This window comes from Cinclus cinclus, unplaced genomic scaffold (genome assembly GCF_963662255.1).
Source record: "Cinclus cinclus unplaced genomic scaffold, bCinCin1.1 SCAFFOLD_102, whole genome shotgun sequence".
NCBI classification, from domain to species: domain Eukaryota; kingdom Metazoa; phylum Chordata; class Aves; order Passeriformes; family Cinclidae; genus Cinclus; species Cinclus cinclus.
The window spans coordinates 355,899-370,481 of NW_026912160.1; the positions used below are offsets into that span (position 1 = coordinate 355,899).

At 44.5% G+C, this 14,583-nt stretch overlaps 1 protein-coding gene across 1 annotated transcript; it reads left to right on the plus strand.

Moving 5' to 3' along the window:
* Nucleotides 1–129: 129 nt before the first annotated feature.
* On the plus strand, nt 130–14,178 carry LOC134057539 (uncharacterized). The gene is made up of 7 exons (XM_062514495.1): nt 130–253; nt 8,364–8,502; nt 9,794–9,867; nt 11,066–12,876; nt 12,982–13,100; nt 13,259–13,314; nt 13,931–14,178. The coding sequence occupies exons 1-7, from the start codon at nt 130–132 to the stop codon at nt 14,176–14,178; spliced, it is 2,571 nt and encodes an 856-aa protein (XP_062370479.1).
* The last annotated feature ends 405 nt before the right edge of the window (nt 14,179–14,583 follow it).

Below are 14,583 nucleotides of genomic sequence, written 5' to 3' on the forward strand. Positions count from 1 at the left end.
GATATGAAAACACAAATGGGAAACACTACCCTACAATTGATAAATGTAACTTCGGGATCTGAAGACAAGTATTTATGTGGAGTCTGGATCAGAGATAGTTTCGACTACGGTAACTTGAAATTACGGGTAATGTCATTATTAGGGGATGGTACCAAGAAGGGGGATGTTGAGGTCATTCCAACCTCAACCTATGTAGACATGTGGGACAGTCCTCCTTTGCGAATGAATTGTACTTTCCGATTGAAAAACGAGTGTGAATATGGGATACAAGTTAAGTGGTGGAGGGAAAATTCTCAGGGAATGTGGAATCAAATCAGCGAAGGAGTTAGCTGGTGGTCCGAAGGAACCGTGGGAGGAGGATGGTTAAATATTACTGATCTGAAGATTGGGAAATTCGGAAGTAGATACTTGTGTATAGTCTCATGTGGAGAAATGGGTGACTTTGGAATACGAAACGTCAGGGCTTGGTCGCATTTGAGAGGTGGAATCACTGGCCAACGTGGGGTCTATAGTGGGCGGGGACATGCAATAACTGCAGTTTATCTTAATAGCATCAGAGGAACTCACAGAAGAACTCGAGCCATAGATGTAACATTTCCCCGCAGTCAGGAACAGGAAAATTTGATAGTAGGATTAATTCGGGACTTTGGTAAAGTGCAGAATGTTTCCTCGATTACAGCTTGTTTACCTTTACCACAGGCAGCCGGGGAGCCGATACCGTGGGGAATCATCCCAGTAAAAACTTTACCCAGGGCATTCGTGGATTTTACTTGGAGTTGTAAATTGATACCAAAGGAGTATGTAGAAAAGAAGGAAGGATGCCAATTAATTAGGAATATGTTGGAAAAAGATTGCCAGCAAATGCCAGGCTACTATGCGTGGGTTAGTAAAATGAACAAATGCATTGTGGAAGGACCAATAAGGGAACCCTGTAATAAGGTTTGGATGCAGGTAAAACGCACAAGAAATGAAGAAGTATGTCAAAACATTACGCAATCACAGTCTTTAGAAGACGATTGGGGAGCAATTTGGGGACCAAGTTTATTAGAGACATATAGTTACCTAGGAACTGTGAATTGGTGCATTGAATGGATAGGAAATAAGAACCAGACTTATACTAGAGTATTAACAACAGAGACAGCTCAGAGGACATCAACTGGGACAACAGAGACGGAATTGTTCACGAGTTATTACTTGTGATACTCCAGAAGCAGAAATAGGTTTGGTACCAGTAAGAGTGTTACTCAAGTGGGGATGTGAATGTAGAGGGTACAATCATACAATTAGGGGAGAGATGGCCGGTAACAAACAAGTAGATTGCAAAACTACCACTATCAGAAGCCCTGGTAACTTGGTCTGGGTAATGGGACATGGGAAATGGACCACTCATATACCGATCGATGGGATGGTAACTCAAATAACTTTAGGAGTTCCTACCTTATGTCCATTCTGGAAACAATCTAAACTTAATAAACAAGAAATACAGGCCAGGCAAAGGAGAGACATAGGAGATGAAATTATTGAAGAAAATGAGTGGCATGAACCGTCAGGGGGAGTAAAATTCGGATGGGCACTAGAATCTTTATTTGCACCTATCTCCACATATCGAAATAGGGAAATGTTGTATAGACTCCTGGGACAGACCGAAAGATTAGCAGCAGCCACCAAGAAGGGATTTAAAGATTTAAATTCACAATTACAGGCAACCACTCGGATGACATTGCAAAACCGGATGGCATTAGATATGCTGTTACTAAGAGAGCATGGAGTTTGTGGATATCTGCATGGGAAGACAGATCATTGCTGTATTCATATCCCAAATGTGACAAAGGAAGTAGAAAAAGATATAGATCAATTGGAGAATATTGAATCTAAAACTAGGGAAATAGCAAAAGATGCGGAATATAACTGGATTGGAGCAATATTTAGCTCTCTAGGGATCCAGGTCTCTGGTTGGATATCCTCAATTGTTCAATATGCAATAATATTGTTGATATTAATTGGAGTTGTGTATGGAGTTTACAGATGTCTTCTAGGAGTAATCACCAGAGAAGGAATTCATACCCGGAGAATAATGAAGGCTATGACCAGGAACGGACAACCGGCTGGGAACACACCGCCTCCTTCGTGCTTAGAGACGGTTACATGAAGAATGGAGGGAAGAAGTTGAGCATCCTTGCAGAAGATTGAAGGATGCTCAAAAGGGGGGAGTTGTTAGCATATACATATACATTTAATAGTTAGTGGTAGTAATGCTAAGGCTGCAGTTTGTAGCTAGTGCAAGGTAGGCCCTGGGAACTAAGCCAGGGAATGTGCTGAGCTACAGAATAATGAGTTAAGGGCCAGTGGGGCGAAGAAGGACCAACTGGTTATTTATAGGAACAGTAGGGAATTTACTGATGAAGTACAATAAACAGGTGTGGGATTAATCTATAGTTCTAGTTTAGACAAGCATGTAGGATTTATAACCGTTAGAAAGGTATCTTATTGTCTTAACTTAGGCAGGCGTGCAAGAGTTATAACCTTTAGAAATGTTATGTCGAAAATGACTGCTGCCTTTGATGTGAAGTATGTGGACCATAGCATGTAGCCATGGTGAAGCAAGATTTGTAAAAGGGTATAAAACTGTGTAAGATTCACTAAGGGGTTGGGACTTTGACTTTGGACGCTAGTCCTCAGGTCCCCGGGCCCTGAATAAAGCACCGCACAAAACAACTTTGTTGATTTGTGTTTTACTCTTTGGGATCGGGCAGCAGTGTCATAATGGTTCCTTGTTTCTCTTGGGCCCCATGCTGTCACAATTCATCCCTGGCCCTTTTACGCCCCCTGGTGTCAAATGGGATCCTGGGATTATTAGCCTCCATTGGTTCACAATGGATCCTTGCATCTCTTAACCCCTGTGGTGTCAGAATGCATCCCATGCCCTTTTAGGCCACTTGATGTCACAATGAATAATTTCATTCTTGGCCTCCATGGTGGCATAATTGTACCAGGTTTTACTTGGGCCCCATGCTTTCGCAATTCATCCCTGGCCCTTTTAGGCCCATTGGTGTCAAAAGGGATCATTAGATTGTTAGCCTGCATTGGGTCACAATGGTTCCTTGCTTCTCTTAACCTCTGTGGTGTCACAATGCATCCCATGCCCTTTTAGGCCACTTGATGTCACAATGAACCATTTGATTCTTGGCCTTCATGGTGTCATAATGGTTCCTTGCTTCCATAGGTCCCCATGCTGTCAGAGTCCATCCGTGGCCCTTTTGCGCCCCCTGGTGTCACAAGGGATTCTTAGATTGTTAGCCTGCATTGGGTCACAATGGTTCCTTGGTTCTCTTAACCCCTGTGGTGTCACAATGCATCCCATGCCCTTTTAGGCCACTTGATGTCACAATGAATTATTTGATTCTTGGCCTCCATGTTGGCGTATTTGTACCAGGTTTTCATTGGGCCCCATGCTTTCACAATACATCCCTGCCACTTTTAGGCCCATTGGTGTCAAAAGGGATTATTAGATTGTTAGCCTCCATTGGGTCACAATGGATCCTAGCCTCTCTTAACCCCTGTGCTGTCACAATGCATCCCATGACCTTTTCGGCCACTTGATGTAACAATGAATTATTTGATTCTTGGCCTCCACGGTGGCATAATAGATCCTTGCTTCTATTGGTCCCCGTGCTGTAACAATCCATCCCTGGCCCTTTTTATACCCCCTGGTGCCACAAGGGATCATTAGATTGTTAGCCTGCATTGGGTCACAATGATTCCTTGCTTCTCTTAACCTCTGTGGTGTCACATAGCATCCCATGCCCTTTTAGGCCACTTGATGTCACAATGAATCATTTGATTCCTGGCTTCCATGGTGTCATAATGCTTCCTTGTTTCTATTGGGCTCCATGCTGTCACAATACATCCCTGCCCCTTTTAGGCCCATTGGTGTCAAAAGGGATTCTTAGATTGTTAGCCTGCATTGGGTCACAATGGTTCCTTGCTTCTCTTAACCCCTGTGGTGTCACAATGCATCCCATGCCCTTTTAGGCCACTTGATGTCACAATGAATCATTTGATTCTTGGCCTCCATGGTGGCATAATTGTACCAGGTTTTACTTGGGCCCCATGCTGTCGCAATTCATCCCTGGCCCATTTAGGCCCATTGGTGTCACAAGGGATCATTAGATTGTTAGCCTGCATTGGGTCACAATGGTTCCTTGCTTCTCTTAACGCCTGTGCTGTCACAATGAATCCCATGCCCTTTTCGGCCACTTGATGTCACAATGAATCATTTGATTCTTGGCCTTCAGGGTGTCATAATGGTTCCTTGTTTCTATTGGGCCCCATGCTGTCACAATCCTTCCCTGGCCCTATTCCCCCCCCTGGTGTCAAATGGGATCCTGGGATTATTAGCCTCCATTGGGTCACAATGGATCCTTGCTTCTCTTAACCCCTGTGCTGTCACAATGCATCCCATGCCCTTTTAGGCCACTTGATGTCACAATGAACCATTTGATTCTTGGCCTCCATGGTGGCATAATAGATCCTTGCTTCTATTGGTCCCCGTGCTGTAACAATCGATCCCTGCCACTTTTAGGCCCATTGGTGTCACTAGGGATCATTAGATTGTTAGCCTGCAATGGGTCACAATGGTTCCTTGCTTCTCTTAACCTCTGTGCTGTCACAATGCATTCCAAGCCCTTTTAGGCCACTTGATGTCACAATGAACCATTTGATTCTTGGCCTCCATGGTGGCATAATAGATCCTTGCTTCTATTGGTCCCCGTGCTGTAACAATCGATCCCTGCCACTTTTAGGCCCATTGGTGTCACTAGGGATCATTAGATTGTTAGCCTGCATTGTGTGACAATGGTTCCTTGCTTCTCTTAACCTCTGTGGTGTCACAATGCATCCCATGCCCTTTTAGGCCACTTGATGTCACAATGAACCATTTGATTCTTGGCCTTCATGGTGTCATAATGGTTCCTTGCTTCCATAGGTCCCCATGCTGTCAGAGTCCATACGTGGCCCTTTTGCGCCCCCTGGTGTCACAAGGGATTCTTAGATTGTTAGCCTACATTGGGTCACAATGGTTCCTTGCTTCTCTTAACCCCTGTGGTGTCACAATGCATCCCATGCCCTTTTAGGCCACTTGATGTCACAATGAATCATTTGATTCTTGGCCTCCATGGTGGCATAATTGTACCAGGTTTTCATTGGGCCCCATGCTTTCACAAATCATCCCTGCCCCTTTTAGGCCCATTGGTGTCACAAGGGATCATTAGATTGTTAGCCTGCATTGGGTCACAATGGTTCCTTGCTTCTCTTAACCCCTGTGGTGTCACAATGCATCCCATGCCCTTTTAGGCCACTTGATGTCTCAATGAATCATTTGATTCTTGGCCTTCATGGTGTCATAATGGTTCCTTGTTTCTATTGGTCCCCATGCTGTCACAATTCATCCCTGGCCCTTTTACGCCCCCTGGTGTCAAATGGGATCCTGGGATTATTAGCCTCCATTGGGTCACAATGGATCCTTGCTTCTCTTAACCTCTGTGGTGTCACAATGCATTCCAAGCCCTTTTAGGCCACTTGATGTCACAATGAATTATTTGATTCTTGGCCTCCATGGTGTGATAATGGTTCCTTGATTCTAATCGGCCCCATGCTGTCACAATTCATCCCTGCCCCTTTTACGGCCCCTGGTGTCAAAAGGGATTCTTAGATTGTTAGCCTGCATTGGATCACAATGGTTCCTTGCTTCTCTTAACCCCTGTGCTGTCACAATGCATCCCATGCCCTTTTAGGCCACTTGATGTCACAATGAATCATTTGATTCTTGGCCTCCATGGTGGCATAATAGATCCTTGCTTCTATTGGTCCCCGTGCTGTAACAATCCATCCCTGGCCCTTTTTATACCCCCTGGTGCCGCAACGGATGATTAGATTGTTAGCCTGCATTGGGTCTCAATGGTTCCTTTCTTCTCTTAACCTCTGTGGTGTCACAATGCATCCCATGCCCTTTTCGGCCACTTGATGTCACAATGAACCATTTGATTCTTGGCCTTCATGGTGTCATAATGGTTCCTTGCTTCTATAGCTCCCCATGCTGTCAGAGTTCATCCGTGGTCCTTTTGCGCCCCCTGGTGTCAAAAGGGATTCTTAGATTGTTAGCCTTCATTGGGTCACAATGGTTCCTTGCTTCTCTTAACCTCTGTGGTGTCACAATGCATCCCATGCCCTTTTAGGCCACTTGATGTCACAATGAATCATTTGATTCTTGGCCTCCATGGTGGCGTAATTGTACGAGGATTCTATTGGGCCCCATGCTTTCACAATACATCCCTGCCCCTTTTAGGCCCATTCATGTCACAAGGGATCATTAGATTGTTAGCCTCCATTGGGTCACAATGGATCCTTGCTTCTCTTAACCCCTGTGCTGTCACACTGCATCCCATGCCCTTTTAGGCCACATGATGTCACAATGAATTATTTGATTCTTGGCCTCCATGGTTGCGTAATTGTACGAGGTTTCTATTGGGCCCCATGCTTTCACAATGCATCCCTGCCTCTTTTAGGCCCATTGGTGTCACAAGGGATCATTAGATTGTTAGCCTCCATTGCGTCACAATGGATCCTTGCTTCTCTTAACCCCTGTGCTGTCACAATGCATCCCATGTCCTTTTAGGCCACATGATGTCACAATGAATTATTTGATTCTTGGCCTCCATGGTGGCATAATAGATCCTTGCTTCTATTGGTCCCCGTGCTGTAACAATTCATCCCTGTCCCTTTTAGGCCCATTGGTGTCACAAGGGATCATTATATTGTTAGCCTGCATTGGGTCACAATGGTTCCTTGCTTCTCTTAACCTCTGTGCTGTCACAATGCATCCCATGCCCTTTTAGGCCACTTGATGTCACAATGAATCATTTGATTCTTGTCCTCCGTGGTGTCATAATGGTTCCTTGTTTCTATTGGTCCCCGTGCTGTCACAATTCATCCCTGGCCCTTTTACGCCCCCTGGTGTCAAATGGGATCCTGGGATTATTAGCCTCCATTGGGTCACAATAGATCCTTGCTTCTCTTAACGCCTGTGCTGTCACAATGCATCCCATGCCCTTTTAGGCCACTTGATGTCACAATGAATCATTTGATTCTTGGCCTCCACGGTGGCATTATAGATCCTTGCTTCTATTGGTCCCCGTGCTGTAACAATCCATCCCTGGCCCTTTTTATACCCCCTGGTGCCACAAGGGATCATTAGATTGTTAGCCTGCATTGGGTCACAATGGTTCCTTGCTTCTCTTAACCTCTGTGGTGTCACAATGCATTCCAAGCCCTTTTAGGCCACTTGGTCTTACAATGAACCACTTGATTCTTGGCCTTCATGGTGTCATAATGGTTCCTTGCTTCTATAGCTCCCCATGCTGTCAGAGTTCATCCGTGGTCCTTTTCCGCCCCCTGGTGTCAAAAGGGATTCTTAGATTGTTAGCCTGCATTGGGTCACAATGGTTCCTTGCTTCTCTTAACCCCTGTGGTGTCACAATGCATCCCATGCCCTTTTAGGCCACTTGATGTCACAATGAATCATTTGATTCTTGGCCTCCATGGTTGCATAATTGTACCAGGTTTTACTGGGGCCCCATGCTTTCACAAATCATCCCTGCCCCTTTTAGGCCCATTGGTGTCACAAGGGATCATTAGATTGTTAGCCTGCATTGGGTCACAATGATTCCTTGCTTCTCTTAACCTCTGTGGTGTCACAATGCATTCCATGCCCTTTTAGGCCACTTGATGTCACAATGAATCATTTGATTCTTGGCCTCCATGGTGTTGTTAGCATATACATATACATTTAATAGTTAGTGGTAGTAATGCTAAGGCTGCAGTTTGTAGCTAGTGCAAGGTAGGCCCTGGGAACTAAGCCAGGGAATGTGCTGAGCTACAGAATAATGAGTTAAGGGCCAGTGGGGCGAAGAAGGACCAACTGGTTATTTATAGGAACAGTAGGGAATTTACTGATGAAGTACAATAAACAGGTGTGGGATTAATCTATAGTTCTAGTTTAGACAAGCATGTAGGATTTATAACCGTTAGAAAGGTATCTTATTGTCTTAACTTAGGCAGGCGTGCAAGAGTTATAACCTTTAGAAATGTTATCTCGAAAATGACTGCTGCCTTTGATGTGAAGTATGTGGACCATAGCATGTAGCCATGGTGAAGCAAGATTTGTAAAAGGGTATAAAACTGTGTAAGATTCACTAAGGGGTTGGGACTTTGACTTTGGACGCTAGTCCTCAGGTCCCCGGGCCCTGAATAAAGCACCGCACAAAACAACTTTGTTGATTTGTGTTTTACTCTTTGGGATCGGGCAGCAGTTTTTGGCGACCGCGGCAGGACTCCGGAGGTGGCTGGGGCGGTTCGCGAGCTGATCCACTCCACGCCGGCACCAGGTGATTCCTGGGGAGTCATCGACCCGCGCCCGACCCCGCGCCTGACGGACAACTGTAACAGGTAAGCCCGAAGGTGCTTTATTATTTGGTTTAGGTGCCTGCCTGATAAGTCGAGGCGGCGATCCTCGCAGGGTTGGGCAGAAGACGTCTCTGGTTGGTAAAGCCTAGGCGCCGACCGTTAGACGCGGCGAAAGCTGCGCAGGATCGGCACTTGCCCCTCGCGGTGTCGAGAAGTGGCAAGTTTGGTTGGTTATTGGTTTATTGGTTAGTAATTTGATAATCACTGTCTGTTGGTTTGTTGGTTGATAATTTGATAATCAGTGTCTGTTAGTTTGTTGGTTGATGATTTGATAATCAGTGTCTGTTGGTTTGTTGGTTAATAATTCGATAATCAGTATCCGTTGGTTTATTGGTTAATAATTTGATAATCAATATCTGTTGTAGCCGTGACTGTTGGAAGTGTGTTTGTGAGATAGTATTGTGTGATTGTGTTATTATGATGCCATTTAAAACGTTTAAAGCTTTGGTTCAATCTAATGAAAAGGTTCCGGAAAATACTCCGTTAGGATGTTTGTTGGGGCGTTGGAAAAGAGAAGGGTTCCATCAAGAGTTAAAAAGGGAAAGGATGATTGATTATTGTAATCATTGGTGGCCACAATATGAAACTGGAAGTTTGGGGTGGCCCCTTAATGGGTCTATTGACCCTGGTGTGATATCCCCGTTAATGCAGTTTTTACGGGAAAATGAAAAATGGGATGAGATTCCTTATTTGGATTTGTTTTATACCCTAAAAGGCAAACCCGAATGGCAGAAAGAATGTGGTATTATGGTATTACAGGTAGAGGAACAAAATTGTCAAGGTTGTAGGCAAAGGAATAGGTGTAATGGTTGTTTGACAAAGCTGACAAGCCAGGAAGAGGACCTATCTTTGCTTGTAGCTCCTAGTGCCCCTCCTGCAGAATTAGCTTCGGAAGAGGAAGATAGTGATAAAGAAGAAAGAGAAATAATACAAACCCCAGAAATGGGGAAGGGCTCCCAGGAATCGATAATACCTTGTCCTGGGGAGCCATCTCCCGGTCATACCCGTAATATACCGAGAACCCCTATTGCAGAAAGAACTAGACAAGGGAGGAAAAATAGGGAAAAACCCCAACTGATAGCCCCTTTAAGGGAAGCTATGGGACCTCAGGGTGAGAAGGTGTTTATTAAAGTCCCGTTCTCACCTGGGGATCTGATAATTTGGAAACAAGCAGCAGGGTCATACCGGGAGGATCCGGACAAGGTTGCTCGAGTGGTAAAAATGATAATAAAAACACAAAATCCTGATTGGAATGATTTACAGGTGTTACTAGATACCTTGATGGATTCAACCGAGAAAGAGATGGTGTTACGGGCAATGACAGAACGAGCCAGGGAAATGTTGAGGGTACAAATGATGGATGGAACTCTAAATGACTTGGTCCCGAGAGAGGACCCCGGGTGGGATCCTAACACCAGTCGGGGTTGGAAAAGACTTCAAGTTTATCAAGAATTAATAATAGAAGGGATTAGAACGGGGATGCCAAAAACAATGAATTGGTCAAAACTGTATTCCATAAGACAGGATAAAAGTGAGTCCCCGTCAGCATTCCTGGAGCGGCTGAAGGAAACTGCACGCAGATTTACTAATTTAGAGGTTGATGGGGAGGCAGGGAAATTACAGTTGGCTTTGATTTTTATGGGGCAATCTCAGGATGATATTAGGAAAAAGCTGCAAAAGTTAGAAGGGGAGGACACTCGGAACCTAGAGAAAATGCTAGAAGTGGCATGGAAGGTATATAATAATAGAGAAAAAGAGACAGCAAAGAGACATCAGGCAAATATTTTAGCAGTATTGCAACACGCTACGGGAGGAAGCCCAAGGGGACGAGGACGGGGCCGGGGTGGTATGGGTCGAGGAAGGGGCATAATTCAGCAGAATTTGGGAAGGGGAGCAATGGGAGGATTGGGAAATCCCTTCGGGGGGCAAGGAAAATTGGGTCCTAATCAATGCGCCTTCTGCAGACAGTTAGGTCACTGGAAAAATGAATGTCCAGTCAAATGGGGAATGGGTAATGTGGGGAATGTAAATCCTATGGGAAACGCAGGAGCTACCACGGGGCCGGTAGATGTCGTTCAAGCATTTGTGTTAGGCAACTATCAAAATCAGAGCTGACTAGATCAGGATCTGAAGGTAGTATTGGAGGTAGGGGGACAAGAACGAGAATTTAGAGTTGATACGGGAGCAACACATTCGGTTTTGAATACAAAATTAGGGTTATTAAGTGATGCAAAAATTCAAGTAATAGGGGCAACTGGGCAAGTAGAAGAGAGGACATTTTTGCAGCCGTTAGACATAAAATTCGGAGGAAAAGAATTTGATCATCAATTCCTGTATATGCCTAATTGCCCAGAGTCACTGTTTGGAAGAGATCTGTTATCTCTTCTAAATGTGAGAATATTATTTGAAGGAGGACGAGTGAAATTAGAAATTCCTGATAAAGAAATATCTAGACTATTTGTGATTAAGGAGGTAGAGCCCACCCCAATTCCTGAAGAGGTTGAACAGGCAGTGGTACCTTGGGTTTGGGAAACCGGCACTCCAGGTAAGTCTAAGGCAGCTCAACCAGTAGTGGTTGAGCTAAAGGAGGGAGTCCAACCGGTAAGGATTAGACAATATCCGATTAAGTTAGAAGCTAGGAAAGGAGTAGCCCCCATGATTGCTCAATTCTTAATCCAAGGTATTTTGCAAGAATGTGAGTCAGAATTTAATACCCCAATTTTTCCAGTACGAAAACCCAATGGTAAATATAGGTTAGTTCAGGATCTGAGAGCTATAAATAATATAACCAAGGATATCCACCCAGTGGTGGCAAACCCCTATACTTTGTTAACATCTGTGTCTGAAAGATTTCAATGGTTTACAGTAATTGATTTAAAAGACGCTTTCTTCTGCATCCCTCTGGCATTTGAAAGTAGGAAATATTTTGCATTCGAGTGGGAAGACCCTGACTCTGGCCGGAAGAAACAGCTTACTTGGACACGACTTACGCAAGGATTCAAGAATTCCCCCACAATATTTGGGAACCAGTTAGCCAAGGAATTGGAGGAATGGAAAACAACACAGGTAAAAGAATCTCCCTTTTCTCATGTAATACTTCAATATGTAGATGACATTTTCCTGGCCACAGAAGAAAGGGACATTTGCCTAAATTTAACTATAAGCTTATTGAACATGCTAGGCCAGGCTGGATATCGGGTCTCGAAAGAAAAGGCCCAACTCATCCGGACAAGTGTGTTATATTTGGGCTGTGAAATAACACAAGGAGTAAGGCGATTAGGAGCAAATAGAATTGAAGCCATCTGCACCATACCTATTCCCCGAAATCATCAGGAACTAAGATCCTTTCTAGGAATGGTAGGATGGTGCCGGCTGTGGATACCGAATTTCGGACTCCTGGCCAAACCCTTATATGAGGCACTAAAAGAGACACAGTTACGGTGGGACAAGCCACAGCAGAATGCGTTCCAAGGGCTAAAGCAAGCACTAAAAGAAGCCCCGGCATTGGGACTACCTGATTTAACTAAGGACTTTCAATTATATGTAAATGAGAGACAGAGACTGGCTTTAGGAGTACTCACGCAAAAGTTGGGATCATGGAAGCGTCCGGTCGGCTATTTTTCGAAACAACTAGATGCAGTCAGCTCTGGATGGCCGTCCTGTTTGCGAGCCGTGGCAGCTACTGTACTATTGATTCAGGAATCAAGAAAATTGACTTTGGGTAAGAAAATAGAAGTGTTTGTGCCTCACATGGTGATAACAGTTCTGGAACAAAAAGGGGGGCATTGGTTGTCCTCCAGCAGAATGTTGCAATATCAAGCAATATTAAGGGAACAAGATGATGTTGAGCTAAAAGTAACTAACCATATCAATCCAGCAGAATTTCTCCGCAGTGAGCAGGAAGAAGGCGAATTGACCCACGACTGTGTGGAAGTCATTGAACAAGTCTTCGCTAGCCGCACTGACCTGAAAGACGTGCCATTGGAGTCTCCGGACTGGGAACTGTTTACAGATGGATCCAGTTTCGTCGAGAATGGGACCAGGTATGCGGGTTATGCGGTGGTAACGCTTCTCCAGGTCGTGGAAGCTAAAGCCCTCACCCCGGGAACATCAGCGCAGAAAGCAGAGATTGTGGCTTTGATTCGCGCCTTGGTTTTGAGTCAAGGAAAGAAGGTAAATATATGGACTGACTCTAAATATGCATTTGGAGTTCTGCATGTCCATGGAGCATTATGGAAAGAAAGAGGACTGTTAAGTTCTCAAGGGACATCTATAAAACATCGAAACGAAATCCTATCTCTTTTGGATGCTGTGCATAAACCAGCTGCAGTAGCAGTAATGCATGTGAGAGGACATCAGAAGGAAGAAGGAAAAATCTTCCAAGGAAATAATCTAGCAGATGCTACTGCTCGGAAAGTGGCACGTGAGGTTTGGACACAATTGGCATTGATTCCGACAAAGGTAAGCCCAGTCACTCCTCACCTAGAGCAGAAGCCCAATTACTCCTTAGAAGATGAAAGACTGGCCAGACTTGTGAATGCCCAGAAGAACGCGTTAGGGTGGTATGTGACCGACATAGGGCAAGTATTAGTACCTGTCAAGATCATGAAAATAATTTTAGAAGCAGAACACAACAAATGCCACTGGGGGGCGGAGGTATTGGTTAAATTTTTAAAGAAAGAAATCATTTCTAACCAGATGTTGACTTTAGCTAAACGAGTTAATGCAATGTGCCCAGTCTGTATAAAGAACAATCCTGTAGTGAGGAAGCAGATTCAATTAGGAAAATTACAGGTAGGACCAGAGCCAGGTGATTATTGGCAAGTTGACTTTTCAGAGTTGCCCAGGGCTCAAGGGTACAGATACCTTCTGGTATATGTATGTACTTTTTCGGGATGGCCCGAGGCTTTTCCGTGCAGAACTAACCAGGCTAAGGAGGTGGTCAAAACCTTATTAAGGGAAATTATTCCTAGGTTTGGAGTACCCCTGGGAATTTCATCAGATAGGGGACCACATTTTGTGGCCGGAATAGTACAAAACATAGCACGAGTGCTCGATGTTAAATGGAATTTACATACCCCATGGAGACCTCAATCAAGTGGGCAGGTAGAAAGAATGAATCAGACATTGAAAGGTCAGATTAAGAAAATCTGTCAAGAAGCTAAGATTCAATGGCCGCAAGCATTACCATTGGCTTTGTTAAGAATCAGGATTAAACCCAGGGAAAAGGTAGGAGTAAGTCCATATGAAATACTATATGGCAGACCATATCATGCAACAACATTAAAAGGTGATCCTCACGTGGTTGGGGACCAAATGCTCTTTAACTATGTTCTATCTCTTAACAAGACTCTTACAGCTTTGAGAGGTGCTTTGCAGTGGAACCGCCCTCTGCCGCTGGAAAATCCAGTCCATGACATCCAACCAGGAGACCGGGTGTATGTAAAGAACTGGAGCACGGACCCCTTGAAGGAATCATGGGAGGGTCCACGTCAGGTGATTATGACAACCTTCACGGCGGCAAAAGTCGAGGGCATCAACAACTGGATCCACTACACCCGGATCAAGAAAGTCCCTACTCATTGGGAAGTGCAGCCACTGTCTTCCACCAAGATGGTTATTCGAGCCAAACCCACCGACCCAAGGCCTACATCTTAATCATTGGACTGATCATGTCATGTCAAGTAACTTTAACTCATGAATCTGTTGTGATTACTGTTCTAGAGCCGGTGACTATGGCGGTTGAAGGAATGAATGTAAATCTGACTTGTTCATTCACCAATGACCAGGGAGCTGGATCCGAAGAAGTCAATGTAAGATGGAAAAAGGATATGGATTGGGTAGACACAGGTATTGTCACAACTTGGGATATGAAAACACAAATGGGAAACACTACCCTACAATTGATAAATGTAACTTCGGGATCTGAAGACAAGTATTTATGTGGAGTCTGGATCAGAGATAGTTTCGACTACGGTAACTTGAAATTACGGGTAATGTCATTATTAGGGGATGGTACCAAGAAGGGGGATGTTGAGGTCATTCCAACCTCAACCTATGTAG